This window comes from Nuphar pumila, chromosome 9, assembly GCF_984573655.1.
Source record: "Nuphar pumila chromosome 9, dmNupPumi1.hap1.1, whole genome shotgun sequence".
NCBI lineage: Eukaryota > Viridiplantae > Streptophyta > Magnoliopsida > Nymphaeales > Nymphaeaceae > Nuphar > Nuphar pumila.
In genome coordinates this window covers 108,718,016-108,735,185 of record NC_143257.1, presented here as the reverse complement: position 1 = coordinate 108,735,185, position 17,170 = coordinate 108,718,016, and the positions used below count along the sequence as shown (strand labels likewise).

General features: G+C 34.9%; 1 protein-coding gene across 3 annotated transcripts in view; it reads right to left on the bottom strand.

Annotated features, from left to right (window-relative positions):
* The window catches only part of LOC149828833 (uncharacterized), a 96,557-nt gene that overhangs the window by 27,761 nt on the left and 51,626 nt on the right, over positions 1–17,170 (bottom strand). For all 3 annotated transcript variants that reach the window (XM_090017751.1, XM_090017753.1, XM_090017752.1), the window contains 2 exons: positions 11,160–11,295; positions 8,557–8,776 (listed from right to left, as the gene is read on the bottom strand). In XM_090017751.1, coding sequence (XP_089873877.1) covers positions 8,557–8,776; positions 11,160–11,295 — 356 coding nt within the window. The remainder of the gene's footprint in view (positions 1–8,556; positions 8,777–11,159; positions 11,296–17,170) is intronic.

Below are 17,170 nucleotides of genomic sequence, written 5' to 3'. Positions count from 1 at the left end.
TTAAACAAGAACTTGATACTGTAATGAAATATGCGAAAAATATAAACAAAGGCCTCAAAGAGCTTACAAGAACACAATCACAAAGTGCACAAGCACAAGTCAACGATGGGACAATACAAGAGCCAATAATGGCAACACAAAAAGATAAAAGAATACAACTTTATTGAGCATATGCTTGAGCTCCAAGCATTGAAGAATGAAGAGGGGGTAAAACCCCTATTTATACAAAATACAAGAGGGAGAGGGAGGCCACTTGGGAGCTCCCAACAGTCATATTTATGATTAAAACCTAAAAACTAAAAAAAAATAGAATAAATACTATTACTAATGACAATTTCTTATATATAAAAAGACTAAAATGCCCCCACTTTAAAACCTAAAAGACTAAAAAGAAAATTAAATAAAATAGAATAAATACTGTTACAAATGACAATTCCTTATATGTAAAAAAACTAAAATGCCCCTATAGAGCTTTACATATTACAAAATTATCTATAACTAAAAAAATATATATAAATATATATTCATAAGCATATATATATATATATTAACACCCCTCCTCAAACTTACAATGAAACAACCAAAAGTTTGTTAAGGAGAAAGATAAACCGAGGTGCAGAAAGAGCTTTAGTGAAGAAACAACCAGCTGGTACTTCGATGTAACAAACGAGAACTTAATAGTTTCTCTCAGATACTCTTCACGTACATAATGACAATTCATCTGTAATATCGTATATTTTTTCGTGATTTTTAAAATCAAAAGATATAATTTTTAAACTATATATTTACTTAAATCGATGAAATCGTGAAAAAATATAGCATTTTATAGGTGATGTCAGCCGGGTCTGGGCATAGCCGAGAGCCCACTGAAAAAACCTAGTTGAGCTAATTGTAATTTGAGAATATTTTCCGTTCTTAACATTTAAATTCGAGCAAAAATAGAGCGGAATTCAAGTTAAATTCAGGCAAAATTAAGGTATGAACTAGAGTTACCGGAAGCTTCTTAGGTAGGTGGGAAGCTTGCTTCCCGGAAACTCGCTTCGGAAGCGCGATACTTCTCGCTTCTGAAACTTCATGGGAAGCTTGATTCCAGCACGCTTCTTCAATGCTTCTCATACACATGGTCTATGCATACTATACATTTTTCTCACATTTTTTTTCATCTTGTTCATGTATTTTCTCTTACGCTTTCACTCACTTTCCATGTACTTTATTTAAATTGGTAACCATCATTGTTAGATTTTAACAAAAATTTAACTATTTTACAAAAAAATCATGAAATATAAGAATGATCAATTTTATTTTAGTTTTTATTTGTTTCTTGTTTGATTCCATATTGCTTTATTTTTTATTCATATTTCACTTTTAAATTTAAACTCCGCTTCCTACTTCGTATAAATTATAAAAATGCCTTGCTTCCGCTTCCTGTATTGTCTGCTTTCGCTTCCTAGTTTGGCAACCTTGGTATGGACACTGTTAAATCCGCCTCGGAATACTGATCACGTTGGCAACCTATTTTTCTAAAATTGAATTACGGATGGCCAAAAAAGTGCATTTTTCAAAAATGAGCCGTCTCTATTTTTTACTTTTTTAGATTGGATCGGACTGGATCCGCTCTGTTTGATCCAAGTTAATATGGATCTGGACCCATTCCATGATTCATATTGACTAGGATCTAGTCCAGGTATGATCCATGTGGATTTGGATATAGATTTGGATCTTAGATCTAGATCTAGATCCGAAATCCATCCATGGTTATTTTAAAACTTTAAAATCAACCTTCAAATTAAAAGAGGATTAGGAGGTAGAACTCTACCCCAAAGAGTCTTTCAGAGGGGCGACACCCTCTAGAATATTCTTCAGAATATTAAATGAAAATAATTAAGTAATTAATAAAAAAAAGATAAGATCTAGAAGAGATGGAGTCCTACCTATGGTAGAACTCTACTCTCTAAAAGAGAGCTCTAGAGGGGATGTCACCCCTATCTAGAAGCTATTAAAAAAAAGAAAATAAATAAAATAAAATAAAATAAAACAAAACAATATAAAAAAGACTTATCTATGCCTCTCTCTAGAACTCGAGTTTCTAGAGAAAGAAATGATGAGTTGTGGAGCCTGATTCATAGTTTTTTCCCTTTCAGAAGGGAGGTCCGGGGGTTCCCCCCGACGCCCCCCCCCCGAAGAAATTTTTCTTGGGCTTATGTTTGAGACCCGGTTTCTTATAGATCAGACCCGATTTGGTTAGGGTTAGGGTTGTCGCTCTTGCCTTGTATAAATTCTCTCTTTTCTTTCTCCCTCTTGTAACAGTCGAAAAAGAGCAATAAGATTTCTCTCTGGGCGGCCGTGGTTTTTTACTTTCTCTTGGATTTGAGGAGAGATTTTTTCACGTAAATATGTGTGTTCTTCCTGTGTTTTGTTTGATCGTTCTTGTTCTTTGTTTCCTTTGGTTGTTTCTTGCTCGCGGTTTTCCTAACAAGAAAGAGGTAGAGAGAGTGAGATAGAGAAAACCCAAAACTCGTGTGAGGAGAGAGAAAAAGGAAGAAAGAAGGTGAAGAAGAAAAAAATAGTTTTTCTAAGGCATCCATCGATTTTTCCGATCTTTTTTCACGCTACGAATCAAGGTACAGGTTTCTCTCTAAATTCTTACGGGCAAAAAATACGTATAATCGATCTATGTATAAGTATTAGAGGGAAAAGGGAAATCTGATTTCATGTGTATACATGTATATATAAATACATAAAATCGAATTTATATATATGTAAATGTAGATTTATTCTTATGAATGACAATTTCTTTTGTGCATCAAAAATCTGAAAAAATATACATGTCGTTTTCATGATGCACACATCTGAATATGTATAGGCATATACATATTCAGATTTTACATCAAGAAAACAAGCATGTTGATACATATATGTCAATTTTTTTTCATATCGGAAAATATTCATGTAGTTCAGGTTTTATCGATGCATTTGAAAATATATGTGTGGTGCAGTTTTGGTAATATTCTTGTTCATATACGCTGAAAATATACATATATTTCCATGATCAGATTTATCGAGTTTTATACTTCTGGAAATCTGAACATATATATATTTGGGTTGCCGAGTTTCAGCATGTGTTTAAATACATATCTTGTTTTAGATCTTTTCAAATTTGAAAGCATGCATCTGAATAAGTTTTAACTGCTTTAGATTTATTGATTCGCATGTACATGCATCTGAAATTATATTCGTTGAACCAAATTTACATTTGTGCATAATTCATTATTCAAAATGTCATGTTCCTTACGCATACAGATTTGATATTCGATTTGCCGCATTATATATATATATATAGATATATATAGATATATATATGGCTCAGATCTGCCAAGTTGTCAAGCATTGTAGATCTGGTCAGATCTACCGAGTTCACATGTTCACAGATCTGGTTCAAATCTGGTTAAATTTGCTGAGTTCATATGTTCACAGATCTGGTTCAGATCCGTTGTGTTTATACATGCATATTTGGTTCAGATCTACCGAGCATATGTTCACGCAAATCTGGTCCAGATCTGCCGAGTACAGGTTTAATGCATTTTAGATCTGTTTGAGTGCAGGCTTATGTATTTGAATACATGTTTTATTCTGATTCAGACCTATCCAGCCACATGCTCATGCATCTGAATGTGATGTTTCTGAATTACATGCTCATGCATCTGAATGTGATGTTTCTGAATTATATGCTCATGCATCTGTGTATTATCATAGGTTTTAGTTTTATTGATGTATATGGTACAGGCTGTTATGAGCATAGTTTTGGGTTTGTCCGACCCATGTACATTATTTTGATCATGTACATGGATCAGCAAGCATACTGAAAATATGTATTTTTCAGCATTGGCCGACCCATGTACATGAATTTGATTATGTACATGGATCATCTCAGTTATTGGCTCGATAAGAAGGTTTTGCATAATTGTTTAAGTACATGAGTTCGGTCATGTACATATTTAAGACTGATGTATGTATTCTTTCTAAGATGATACATAAACATGATTTTAATTTGATCAACTTGCAGTTGTGCATATCATACGCATGAATCTGAAATTTATTTGATGTTTACATAATTGTGATCATATGCATGTGTTGTTGTCTAATTAGAGTTGTTGGGAATAGCCCAACGACTCTTTCAAAGTGTAATGTATTATAAATAAGGGCAATGAGCCCATTGTAATAGTGAATTAATGAAAGGGTTTTATCCCCTCATTGCAATAACACAGTGCATTTGAAGCACTTGTTTTCTCTTGTGGTGTAAAGTTTTTTTATGTTATTTTGTGTTGGCATATGTTAACTTGATTGTGTGTAAGACTTTTCACATGGTATTAGAGCTTGGTGTATGATCAATTGTGCATTGATGGGTTGCCTCGAAAAGCGTGTTTATTCTCCTTCGTGGTGGTGATTAGTTTTTCTCTTCTAATTCACTATGGGTAAATTTTTTCCACACAATACAAGCAACTCCAACTTTATTCCACCATTCAAACTTGAAGGAAGCAACTATAACATTTGGGCGGGGCACTTGGAGACATTTATCAAGGGTCAAGGTTTGTGGAGATTTGTAAGAGGTACTATTCTTGAACCTACTCCCAAAATTACATGAGGTGAAAATGAGATTGAGACTAGTCTTGACGAAAGAAACAAAGCCATGGAAGAATATTACAAGAAATTGGATGAATGGAAAATGAAAAACACAAAAAAACTTTCATGGATGCTAAGAGGAGTTGAGACAAAAATTGCCTCAAACCTATTATGCTACAAAAAGGCAAATGAAACATGGGAATATCTTAGAGGTATGTTTACCGAAAAAGATATGACCTACAAGTATTATCTCCAAGAAAAAGTTAGAAATATCAAACGAGATAAAAATGTAAGAGATTACTTTATGAAGTTATCTTTCATATGGACCCAACTTGCCCAATTTGAACCCAAATGGGAAGGTAAATGTATAGAAATGCGAAGAGTTCAAGTTAAAGAAGATAGACTCTTCGCTTTTTTCTATGGTTTGAGATCCGAGTTTGAACAAACAAGGGCCTCCTTGCTATCATCTTCGTCTCCTCCTATTCATGAGATTCTCACCAAACTTAGTATAGAAGAAACTAGACTAAATATGAGTAAAAATGTTAGTGTGTTTGCTACTTCTAGTAATGGCCAAGAAGAGGATTGCGCACTTGCCGCATCAAAACCAAGGCATCATATCAAGTCATATAAACCTCCTCATTTTAGCAAGAATAGAGGAGAATAAAAAATCATTTGCCATAAATGTAATGAACCTGGTCATATTAAGCATCAATGTCCTAGATACAAATATAGGCCTCAAGAAAAACGTGTTGCCGTTGCACCATCAAAACAAGATAAGGATACTGTAAATCTCAAAGACCTCACCAAATCATTATCTCAACTAACAGAAGCATTGCAACCATTACTCAAAGGATCTACTTCAGGAGCGGCCATTGCATCATCTTCTACTCCTGGTATGTGCTCTTGGCTTCTTGATTCAGGAGCTTCTTTTCATATGACCCCACATAAGTCTATATTATCCGAATGTCAACCTAATTCGAATGCATCTTTTGTTTCCACTACCGATGGCACTGCCTTGGAAATAGAGGGTGTTGGAACTTTTAAAAATGATTTGTCAAAACATAACAAATTTTACATTCCAAAAATAAGACTTATACAAAAACTTCATCTTAACCTGCTTTCAGTTTCTCAAATCTCGGATCATGAATATGATGTCATTTTCTCATCAAGTAAATGTTGGGTACAGGATCGCTAATCCGAGAAATTGATTGGGGAAGATTCTAGGCAAGGAGATCTCTATTATATGGATTTCCTTTGTATTCCAAAGGAATAATTTTGTAACACTGCCCAAACAAAAGATATACGGACTTGGCATCATAGACTTGAGCATCAAAATATAAAAAAATTAAATTTTGAACCGGTTACCAAGAATCTTTGTAAAGATAATTTTGAATGTAAAGAATGTTTACGGAGTAAAATGACAGTCTTGCCTTATGGTCAAAGAACTTTTTACTCTTCAATGCCTTTTGAATTAGTTCATTCGGATGTGGGGGGTCCTGCTCCTATTGCTTCTAAAGGAGGATTCTCCTACTACATTGTGTTTATCGATGACTTCACTAAATATTATTGGATTTACTTTCTTAAGTTTAAATCAGATGTATCTGCAACCTTCAAAACATTCCATAACATGATTAAAAATCAATTTGAAAGCAAGATCAAAATTCTCAGATCTGACTCTAGAGGAGAATATTTGTCAAATGAGTTTAAACAATTTTTAGAAAACTAAGGAATTTTACATCAAAAATCATGTCCTAGAACCCCACAACAAGACGGAATTTCAGAAAGAAAACACAGACATATTATGGAAACTACAAGAACCATTCTTATTGCTAGAAATGTTCCTAAAAATCTTTGGGGTGAAGCTGCATTAACCACAGTATATCTCATAAACAGGATGTCTTCAAAAACTTTGTCAAATGAGATTCCTTTTGAAAAATTATTCAAATATCAACCTGACTATCAAAGATTGAAAATCTTTGGTTGTAAATGTTATGTTTTAAATGATAAAGGAGATAAACTATCCTCTAAGGCTATCCCCTGTGCATTCATTGGTTACTCTGAAACACGAAAAGGATTTAAATGCTACAATATCAAAATTTATAAACTTCTGGTCTCAAGAAATGTTAATTTTGTTGAAAATGAAAGTGGATTTTAAGGAAACACGTCACAAGACATAAATTTTGATTATTCTTTCTTGTTTAAACTATTGTCTAATGATGAAGATAGTTATGTAGAATCTCCTATTGAAGATAGAACAACAGTTGAACCAATAGTATACACTAGAAGAAATCAAAATGCAACCAATGAAAGTATAAATCAAAATAACAATAAAACATTAGAAATTCCTTCAGAACAAACCACCATTCGTAGATCTGAACGAACCTCAAGAATTTCAAATAAATTTATGTCTTATGACTCATTCTCTCCTAGACATAGAGCATGTCATATAGCTATTCATTCATATTTTGAGCCCTCATGTTACAATGAAGCAAAAAATTTACCCAAATGGATAAAAGCTATGCATATAGAATTAGACGCTCAACTAACCAAAGTTGCATTAGAAACCAGATTTGGAGCTAGATCCTGACTTTGGCAACATTGCCTTCCAAGAAAAACTCTCCATAACTAAGCCATGATTTCCAAAGGCCCAAGCAATTCCCTTATTTGGGTTAGGATTCTACATCCAACCAAAATTACCAAGAGCACATTCGCTGAAGATAGAGAAAGCCTACTAGATAGAAAGCTACCACCACCATTTTGCAATTAAGGCTTGGTTCAAGCTTTTCATATGGATAATGCCCAGCACACTCATCTGTCCAAGTTACCTCTTCCTAAGAAACAAAATGTAGGGAAGGGTAATATAACCGAACAAATCTAGAATAAATTCAAATTTCTGATTTCTGGATCTGATCAATATCATAATTGCTAAAAAAGGGTCATACACAGATGAAATTGGAACAAAGATAAATTCTTTTTCATTACAAAATAAGTGGCAGAATCAACTTTGTTAATGAAATTCACTTATGAGTGTGAATTGTTTGAATAACTGCATGGTGCCAAAGATATTAGTTTTTAACAGAATCAAAAGATGTGTTTAGCAAGCCACTGCAATCATACTTTCACAAAGCATAGGATTTCAATTTATGACATATGCTTGCTATCCACAAAATCTATCATTATTAAATAACACTATGATATTAGAACCATCAGTATTGCTGAAGTCCCTATAACATTTTTCTTATAAGGGAAAGAAATAGCTTAAGCAATATTTGATTCACATCTACTCTATCAAAAATGTAAGACATCTAATTTTTCTTGGGCATGAAACTCCAAATTCACGTGCTTACTACCATTTTGAGGACAACTTAAATAAACGTGGAGCATACTAGCATAATTGCATAAATAGTGGCAGCAGGCCAGTTACATATTTATAGCTTCTTTCTGCAACTTTTCACATCTATGGCAATAAAAAAAGAAAAAGTAATAGCCACAGGCTGATCAATAGGATCCGTAAAATTAGGGCACACTGCATGCTGCACTTTGCACAGAAAAAAGGCACATGTTAAGACCAGAAACACCAGGAAGACTTTGTCACATGTGACAGCAGACAGTAGCTGGGACTTCTTTTTTAAAGTGAACAGCCTTGAGACAAAAACTCTTTAAGAACTCCATGAAATTATTTTTTGTAATAAACCTATGACTAAATACTGATGCATCCTCTTTTCACTGCCTCCTGCCTTGGTAATTTTAGCGAAAAAAGTCAAAACTGAAGACCCATTTTTTGAAAATTTTCAGTTAATGAGGACAATTTGCTGCATAATAAAGCATATCCAACAGAAGGAAATGTGACCAACTATCAGAATATATGCAGATGAAGCTCGTCAACATGATCTATATAATATAGCCACAGTTAGAGAGAGAGAGAGGTCCTCTAACCAATCATTAATTCACGCACAAACTTGGCTCTAGAAGCAGCTTCCAATAGTTGTTCTTCAGTCAATGGCGGTTTCCCTTTTAGTTTAGTTTTCTCAAGTTTCTCACTCTTGGATGAAGCATTTTGTCCACCAGAATGCAAGCTTTGAGATGAATTTCCAGATGGAGGAGGATGTTGACGTTTTGGATGTTTTGAGATGAAGATACCATCAGGCCACAAGATCTACGATCGATTAAAAAAGATAAAACTGATAACTCTTGAAATCAAATGAATATTTCACAGTATCATAAAACCATGAAAAAGGTCAACCACTAAATTACAGGCTTGATTATCAATAAGATAAACATCAACTAAAGAATATAAAAATGAAGTAAAAAAAGGAAAAAATCTGATGAAAATCCAAGAAAAGGTCATGTCAAGGATAAAAGTTCATAAGCAACAACCATAGAATGTCGTAGTAATAAAAGTTACTCATGTCAATGAGGGGAAACAATCCTGAGACAGTTAAAAGGACAACAAAATCACCGATCACTATATAAAGTATGGTAAGAGAGAGAGAGATAGCTTTCTCATGCCAAGTTGATGACCCAGAGATGTTAGTGTGATTACAACAGTAAACCTAGAGTATCAAATCCTCAAAGAATCCAACCTAAAGACATTATACTAGCAAGCAACCTTAAACAGCTCAGTGCGACGACCTATACTCTGGCTCTATGCAAAACCGCAAAGCTTCACAATTAGTATAGAATCCCGAGCGCCCAACATCATCGATTGAGAATCATCTATTTATTTCAAAAAACAATTTTCAATTTGCATACTTAAATTCAAATTTAACTTCAAAGAACACATTTAAATTAAAATGTAACTTGCATATTTCAAATCAAATTGAAATTTCAAATTCAAGTTCGAAGCTGAAATTGAAATAGAAATTTTGATTTGAAATTAAAATAAATTCTCAAATCTAGAGTTGAATTCAACATGCAAACTCAAAATTAAATTCAAATTTGGTGTCAATGTGAATTCAAACTTCATCCAATCTTAATTCAAGCTCCACGTTAGTTCAAATATTATATCCCATATCCGAGATTCAAAATCAATTTTGAACTCAAACTTAATATTGAAATTTATGTTTTATGTTAATTAAAACTGGAATTCAAATTTGTTGTTAATGAAAACTAAATTTTGAATTAAACTTGATTTTCAAATTTCAATTAAGTTGAAATTCAAATTTAAACTTCATGTCGAAAATCAATTTTCAAATTAAAGTACGAATTTATAATAAAACTCAAATTCAAATCTAAATCGAAATACAACTTTGAAATTTGAATCAAAACTTGTATTAAATTAAGATTCGAAAGTTCAACTTACAATTCAAAGCTGAAAATAGAATAAGACACAAAAATTCAAATTTTTGCTTAAATTGGAAATTGGAAATTGGAAATTGGAAATTGAAAAATCAAAGAAAATTCAAAATTATGTTTTTGTTCGAAATTTGAAATTAAAATTTAACTTCAATTTTTATTTCAAAATAAAGATTCAATTTCAAGTCCAAATTCGAAATTCAAATTCAATTTGGAAGTCAAACTTGAAATTGAAATTCAAGTTTTGATGTTAAGATTAAAATTCACATTTGAATTTGAATTCAAGAAGAAATGTTTAGTGAAATGTTGGTTCGAGTGTTGTGCCGAAAGTTGGTCAATCCACCCAACACTTCCTCTCAATTCAACATTGTTATTGCCCATCCAATAGCTCAGTACAACAACCTCTACTCGGGCTCTACGTGAAACCCCAATGCTTTGCATCTGATATAGAGCCCTGAGTGACCAACATGATCGGTTGAGAATTAGGAAGTTGAACACTAAAAGCCAAATTTCAATTTGCATACTTAAATTCAAATTTAATTTCAAAGATCAAATTTAAATTTAAAATGTAACTTAGATATTTAAAATAAAATATGCAAAGAAACCCATTTTTCAGGTTCCTGATCCTCTCAACTAGACAAGAGAAAGAAATTGGAACTTTCACAAGCTCATTCGTGTATCACCAAGCCCCTGTGCCTAATATACAAAGCACAACCCAAATGGAATGTTATTTTCCAAACGTTGTACACTTTCATTTTCTACTAGTTTTTATTCGTCACCTAACATATTCTTCATTATGGTTCTATTAATGTATGGTAACACGCACATTAAGAAAAAAAAAAGCTTTGGAGGAAGGTAATCTTATCCACGAGTATGAGTATCAAGAGGCCTATGATACAGCTTTTTATTCCAAAAAATCTTAAATTTTCCAATAATGGGAACCACTTGGTATATTATACTAGATCAAAATGTTTGGTTATTGGCATGCTCTAAAAAATGCTGCTGAAAAGAATACGTTCATACACAGCTAAATGTTTGGTAAAATTGAAGGGTTTTTTTTTTGCAAGTTTTTTTCATTTTTATGTTATTTTTAAATCTGACAATATTTTGCAGAAAAATGCCATGATATATTGCTCTGCAGAGAATGTCACAAGAATGATAATTGTGACTCTTGAACCAACACATAGCTTTAAAATGCATAAAATCACGTGCTGAGAAAATCATAAAAAAATTGACCAAAGTACCTGTTCAATTCGCATGATTCCTGAGGCAATCACAGAACCCTTCCTCAGAAGTTGGATTTTCTCAATCAACCAATCATCAAAAGCGTCACCCATCCCAAGTTGCAATACTTGTTTGGCAACCCAAAATGCCTTACGCCTGTTTTAAATGTCAATCATCCACAATGACTAACTTCAGCTGATTTATTACACCAATTATCATAAACACGCGCATAAATGTGCTTGTATGCACATAATAATAGTGAAAACCAGTGCTATGATCATATACCTTCAATGAATTAGCTCTTTCTTTTTGCAAGAGATGCTTCAAGGAAAAATTGGTACTAAACACAGTCACAAATACCGGTCAACTATATGTTGGCAAGGCAATTTCTTGTAATAATATAGGTTTAGTTGATAAATCTCGGGAAGAAAACTCAGCACTTAAAAACTGTAAAACATATACAAAAATAGCAGAAATAAATAAGAAAACAGCATGTTTGGATAATAAAATACACATATAATAAACGAATTAAGTAAAAAGTATAAAAGAAAGTAAAATATATTTAAGATATCGAAGTAAAAAAGTAAAAGTAACTGATAATATTGTGACACTATAATACTGTGATATTATTGTGATAATATCACTATATTTATATATATAAGTTTCTGATATTTTCAAAATATCACATGATTTGCCTTTAATATCATTTTATGAATTTACAGAGATATTATTGCAATATTTTCAAAATATCACTGATATTTGTGACTAAGGTACTAAATACATCTTAGATGTCAGTTTCAAGAGTGACAAGCCAGATGGTGATCCAACATACATAAACTTAGGAGCCATGTATACATCCTCTTACTGAAGAAATGGATAACTTGGAAGATATCATAACAAGGCCAAAAAGAAGAAAGCTATAGATTAAAAGGAAATGAAGGTAAAATTACTGAATATCAAAGAGCTTCAGCCTATGAAGCACTTGCTAACAGCTGCCTGACAGAAGTTGCACACAAAACAATGTACTAAGAAGATAAGCACAACATGAAAAAAAAGAATCTCAAAGTATGTAACATACAACCAAGTTTGCTGATTTGTATGTGTATGAAATTTGTGCACTAAGTGTGTTGCATTTAAAAAAATAGAAAAAAAAAGAAAAATTTACAAATACCTGCCCAACCTTTGCCCTATTTACAAACACATGCCTAAGCTTTGAAATATTACAAAGAGCAGTTCAGTTTAGAAACTAATTCTCAAAGACCCGCTTCTCCCAACCATAGTTCTTTAACCCTAGTCAAACCCTGGTTACCTACTGCAAATTAACATTTTTACCCCTTCTACAGGCTTCATAATCCCCTTCTCTCCCATTGGTTAAAACCAGGGTTACCGGAAGCGCCTAGCTAAAAGGGGAAGCGCGCTTCGGAAGCGCGGAACGTCGCGCTTCCGAAGCGTGGGGGGAAGCGTCCCCCTTTTTTGGGAAGCGCGTCCCCCTTTTTTGGGAGGCGCGCTTCCCTTTAATGGGGGACGCGTTTCCCTTTAATGGGGGACGCGCTTTCCTTTAATGGGAAGCGTGCTTCCCTTTAATGGGAAGCGTGCTTCCCTTTAATGGGAAGCGCGCTTCCCCCTCGCTTCCCCTGTTTTTTTCAATTTTTTTGTATTTTTTATTTTTGTTTTTTTCGCTTCCCCCTCGCTTCCGAGACTCTTCCTAGGTCGCTTCCGAGACGCTTCCTAGGTCGCTTCCGAGACGCTTCCTAGGTCGCTTCCGAGACACTTCCCGAATCGCTCCTAAGTGGTCCCACGCTTCCCCGCTTCCTAAAATTTTGAAAGTGCCTCGCTTCCCGCTCCCGCTTCCCGCTCCCGCTTCCCGTATCGCTTCCCGCTCCCGCTTCCTCAACTGGCAACCATGGTTAAAACGAGGGTTGCACTGCAGCATAATGGTTGAAGATTTGCCTCCCTTTGATCGCCACTGAGCTTCTGCTACATAATGATCTGAGACTTCACTACCCTTTGATCACCATAGGATTTTCAACTTTTCATTGTCATCTCTCTCTCTCTCTCTCTCTCTCTCTCTCTCAAATACAAAAAAAAAGCACTCAACAACCAATTTCTTAGTCCCAAATGCAAAAAGAACTCAATCAGTTTCTCAATCCCGCATATGAAAAAAATGGCTGGTGAGATTGGTCCGAGCAAAGGGAGAAGGGGCTCCAACATGGTACCTATGCATGCATCCCGGCAACAAGAGGTTTGACCTGGATTTGATGGTGAACTTTCGGTCACTAAATGATGCGTTCCTGTTTCGTGGCTGACCCTGGGTGAGGAAATTTAGGCAGCGGGTGCAATGAAACAACAAGTGCACAAATACAATGCCACAAAGTGGCTACAAAGGTGCACACACACAAGTACAAAAGCCTATAATGGGCCAAATACAAAGTGCCACTAAGGGCTAACACACAATCTCTCCAAAGAGATCAAGAACACAAGTAAAAATAATAAAGCTTTATTTAAATATGCTTGGCAACAAGCATTAGTTTATACAAGATAATGAGTGCCTTTAAATAGGTACTCCCATGGTTAAGCTGTTGGGCCAGCCTCAACGGCTAGATTTCTAGCCGTTGGGGCTAGTCCAACAGCTAGTTGGACTAGCGCCCAACACCTTTTACAACAGTAAATCAAAAGAAATGAAAATAAAAAATGAAAAACAAAAGCCGTCGGTCCCTAGTGGACTAACACCTATTACAAGCTGAAATGATTGAAATACCCTTGATGGGTATTTCAGTTTACATATACAATAATATATATATATATATATATATATATATATATATCACATACACAATACATTTTAACCCCCTCAAACTTACGATGTGATCACCGACAGTTTGTCAAGAAGAAAATAAAATCGAGGTGACGGAAGCACCTTGGTGAAGAAGTCTGCTAGTTGATACTCGGAAGTAACATAAGGTAGAGCGATGGTGTGCCTCAAAAATTCTTCACGTACATAGTGGCAATCCATTTCGATATGCTTGGTTCTTTTATGAAATGTATAGTTGTGAGCTATATATATTGCACTCTTATTATCACAGCACAATCTGCAAGGTGTCTGAAGATGAATGCTCATGTCTTCAAGTAATTTTCGCAACCAAACGATCTCTGATGGGGCAGGCATTGCACGGTACTCAGCTTCAGTGGATGATAAAGATACTTTTTGTTGCTTTTTGCACTTCCATGATACTAAAGAATCACCTTCAAAAACCAGTAGTTGTGCATCGATTGTTTGGATCTCCTCCCCAATCTGAGTCAGAATAAGCAATCAACTCAAGAGATGAAGAGGAGGATAATATAAGACCTCTAGAAGTAGAAGTTTGTAAATATCTAACAATTTTTATCATAGCACTTATGTGAACTGTGGTAGGAGAATGTAAGAACCACAAATTTTACACTAAAACTTAAGAATTATGTGGATTTGGGCCTAGGATCCGTTATTGGACCCAAAAGAAAATTTCGGATATTAGAATATTTTAGTAATATTATATAAATAAATATTTAAGAAATTAAATATTTCAAATCCTTGGTTCAGACCCAAGTGGATCCAACCCTTGGGTCCACTGCTGTTTAAGCGACCCGGACCCAAATCAAATTTGGGTCCAGCATTTCGGGTCGTGGTTCGGACCCGGACCCGATCCACCCCCCCTGTTAAAATTAAAGAGGGGTTAATAAGGGGGCAACCCGATATGGGTTGCCCGATAAAATTTTTTGAGGGGAAACCCTCTCCCCTGCGATAATGGGTGTTAGGGTTCAGCCGAACCCTAACACCTAAGATGATGGGAGGTGGGGAAGCACCCCGCAGCCGCCAGGAGGGTGTGCTTCCCTTCCTTTTCGGGGGGCCACCCACCTACAAAGGGGGACCTCGACCTCTTCCTTCTCCCTCTCTCGCTGTCCCATTCTCTCTCTCTCACCCTTTTCTACCTTTCTAAAACCTCGAAGCTCCCTCCAATCCCAAGCCGCAGCTCGAGGCCTTGCAGTGAGGAGCCAACCTAGCCGGTGGTGGTGCTGTCCAGGCCGACCGACCCCTCTCGTAGCTGCCGCAACAACCTCACCGGGAAAATGGTAGGGTTTCTCTAATGTTTCTTCAGGTCGATCATGGATTGGGTGGGGTGTGGGTTGTCAAAAAACCCAAAACGACTGATTTAAGGGGGGGGTTTGGTTGCCGGACAGTCAATAAGATCGGAGATTGGGGAAAATTGTGTTTTTCTCACCGATTGGGTGTTTTGCTTCATTCTAGGATTAGATACTTTGACCGAAAGTTAGATGGAAAACTCTATCTTTTTTTTTATCAAAAACCCTAGTTTGAACTAGGTTTTTCTTGACCTTGGTCTGTGGGTTTTTATGCAATCCTTCCAAGTCTGAAAATGTGCATGACTGTGTCAAATTAGGATCTGATATGGTGTTGAATCATTGCTGCAATTATTTTGTATACTGTAATACATTTTAGGAGTTTTAGTTATATGAGTTGCCATTATGATGCACAAGTTGTTAAAATGTGAAATAGTTCCTAAATAATAGAAATTCTGTTATAATAGAAATTTACTTATAACAGGTTAGCCGATTCCTTGAGTCTGGTTCATTTAAGATTTCATAACAATGGTTATCAGATTTTCCTTCCGGTCATTTTCTCGATTAATATGCTGTTATTAAATGCTATTAAGACTGAATACCTATGTTTTAACTACCGGTAACCATACTTTATTCATTTTTATCAGAATTGAATTCCTCGGATTACATGTGTACAGTGATGACATTTGTGTATCATTAAAGTAGGTAAACTTCATAAATTTCCGGGAATCATACATATAGTCAGGGTTTGAACTCTTAGGGTGTTCTATAGAAAATGGATTTGGGTCTTTCCTGAATAAATCGTATTAGGAACTGTGATAAATCACTGTGGGATGATTCATGTTTCCATCTTGTATATGCATGATTCATGATTTATTGATCGGAATTGGGGACATGTTTTAAACAGGAAATGGTGAGTTTGCATGACATATTAAAATAGTAAATTAGGAATGTGTGTTTTGTTGAAATAACAAATCTCTAAGTGTATGACAGTATAGAGATGTTATGCTATTTTGATGGTTATAATACTAGAGCAATACGTTAATTTGGGGTTTTCTATTAAGTCTGTAGTTTTCTATTAGTTGTTAGATGTGATCAGGTCTGAGTACTTGAAACCATGTATAAGAGTGTATAATTGTATGCATGATGTTGGGTGAAATTCTATATGTCACAGTCTCATAAGTTTCTTTCTCATAGTTAAAGTATTCTGGAAAATGATGTTGAACTTAGCATAGTTTATAATCAGCCTATGTTGATTAAATTATTATGTAAACCTATGTTAAACATCACATAATTTATGTTGACTGATACTAATGGTTTCATTCTGTAAAATATAGCATGTTGATGCTGGCCGATTGGTACAGCTGTTGCTTTGTGATTATAAGTCTTCCATGCTAATTCTGATCACCCACTTGATATTCTTGTTATTGCTCAATGTTGATGGTTTAGTCTGTAAAGTTATGCTGAACTTAGCATAGTTATAATTAGCCTATGTTGATTAAATTATTATGATAACTCATGTTAACTATTGAAGATACTGGTAGTTACCAGGTTTGTTGGGAATTGTCATAGTGAGACCCTACATGAAAATAAATTATGCTGAGCATACATAGAAGTTGTTACATATTAGATGTCGATTCAACACATAACTTGGTGTACGCTGCAATCTTTAGACATGTGCCTTGCCTAATGGGCAAGACAGATTGGACTACCCGATACAGGTTAGGTACCTAATGAAGGTGTGTGGTCTGGTTCAAGTATATTGGTAAGGGAATTAAATAATAACTTGTGTGCTTGACTGGTTTAAAGGCACCGGAGCACTATGGGTGGGTTATGCAATTAAAATGACAAATGACTGAGACTGTTATATACACCTGGGTAGAATGACTAAGGTTGAGAATCCTACTACTATGATAGT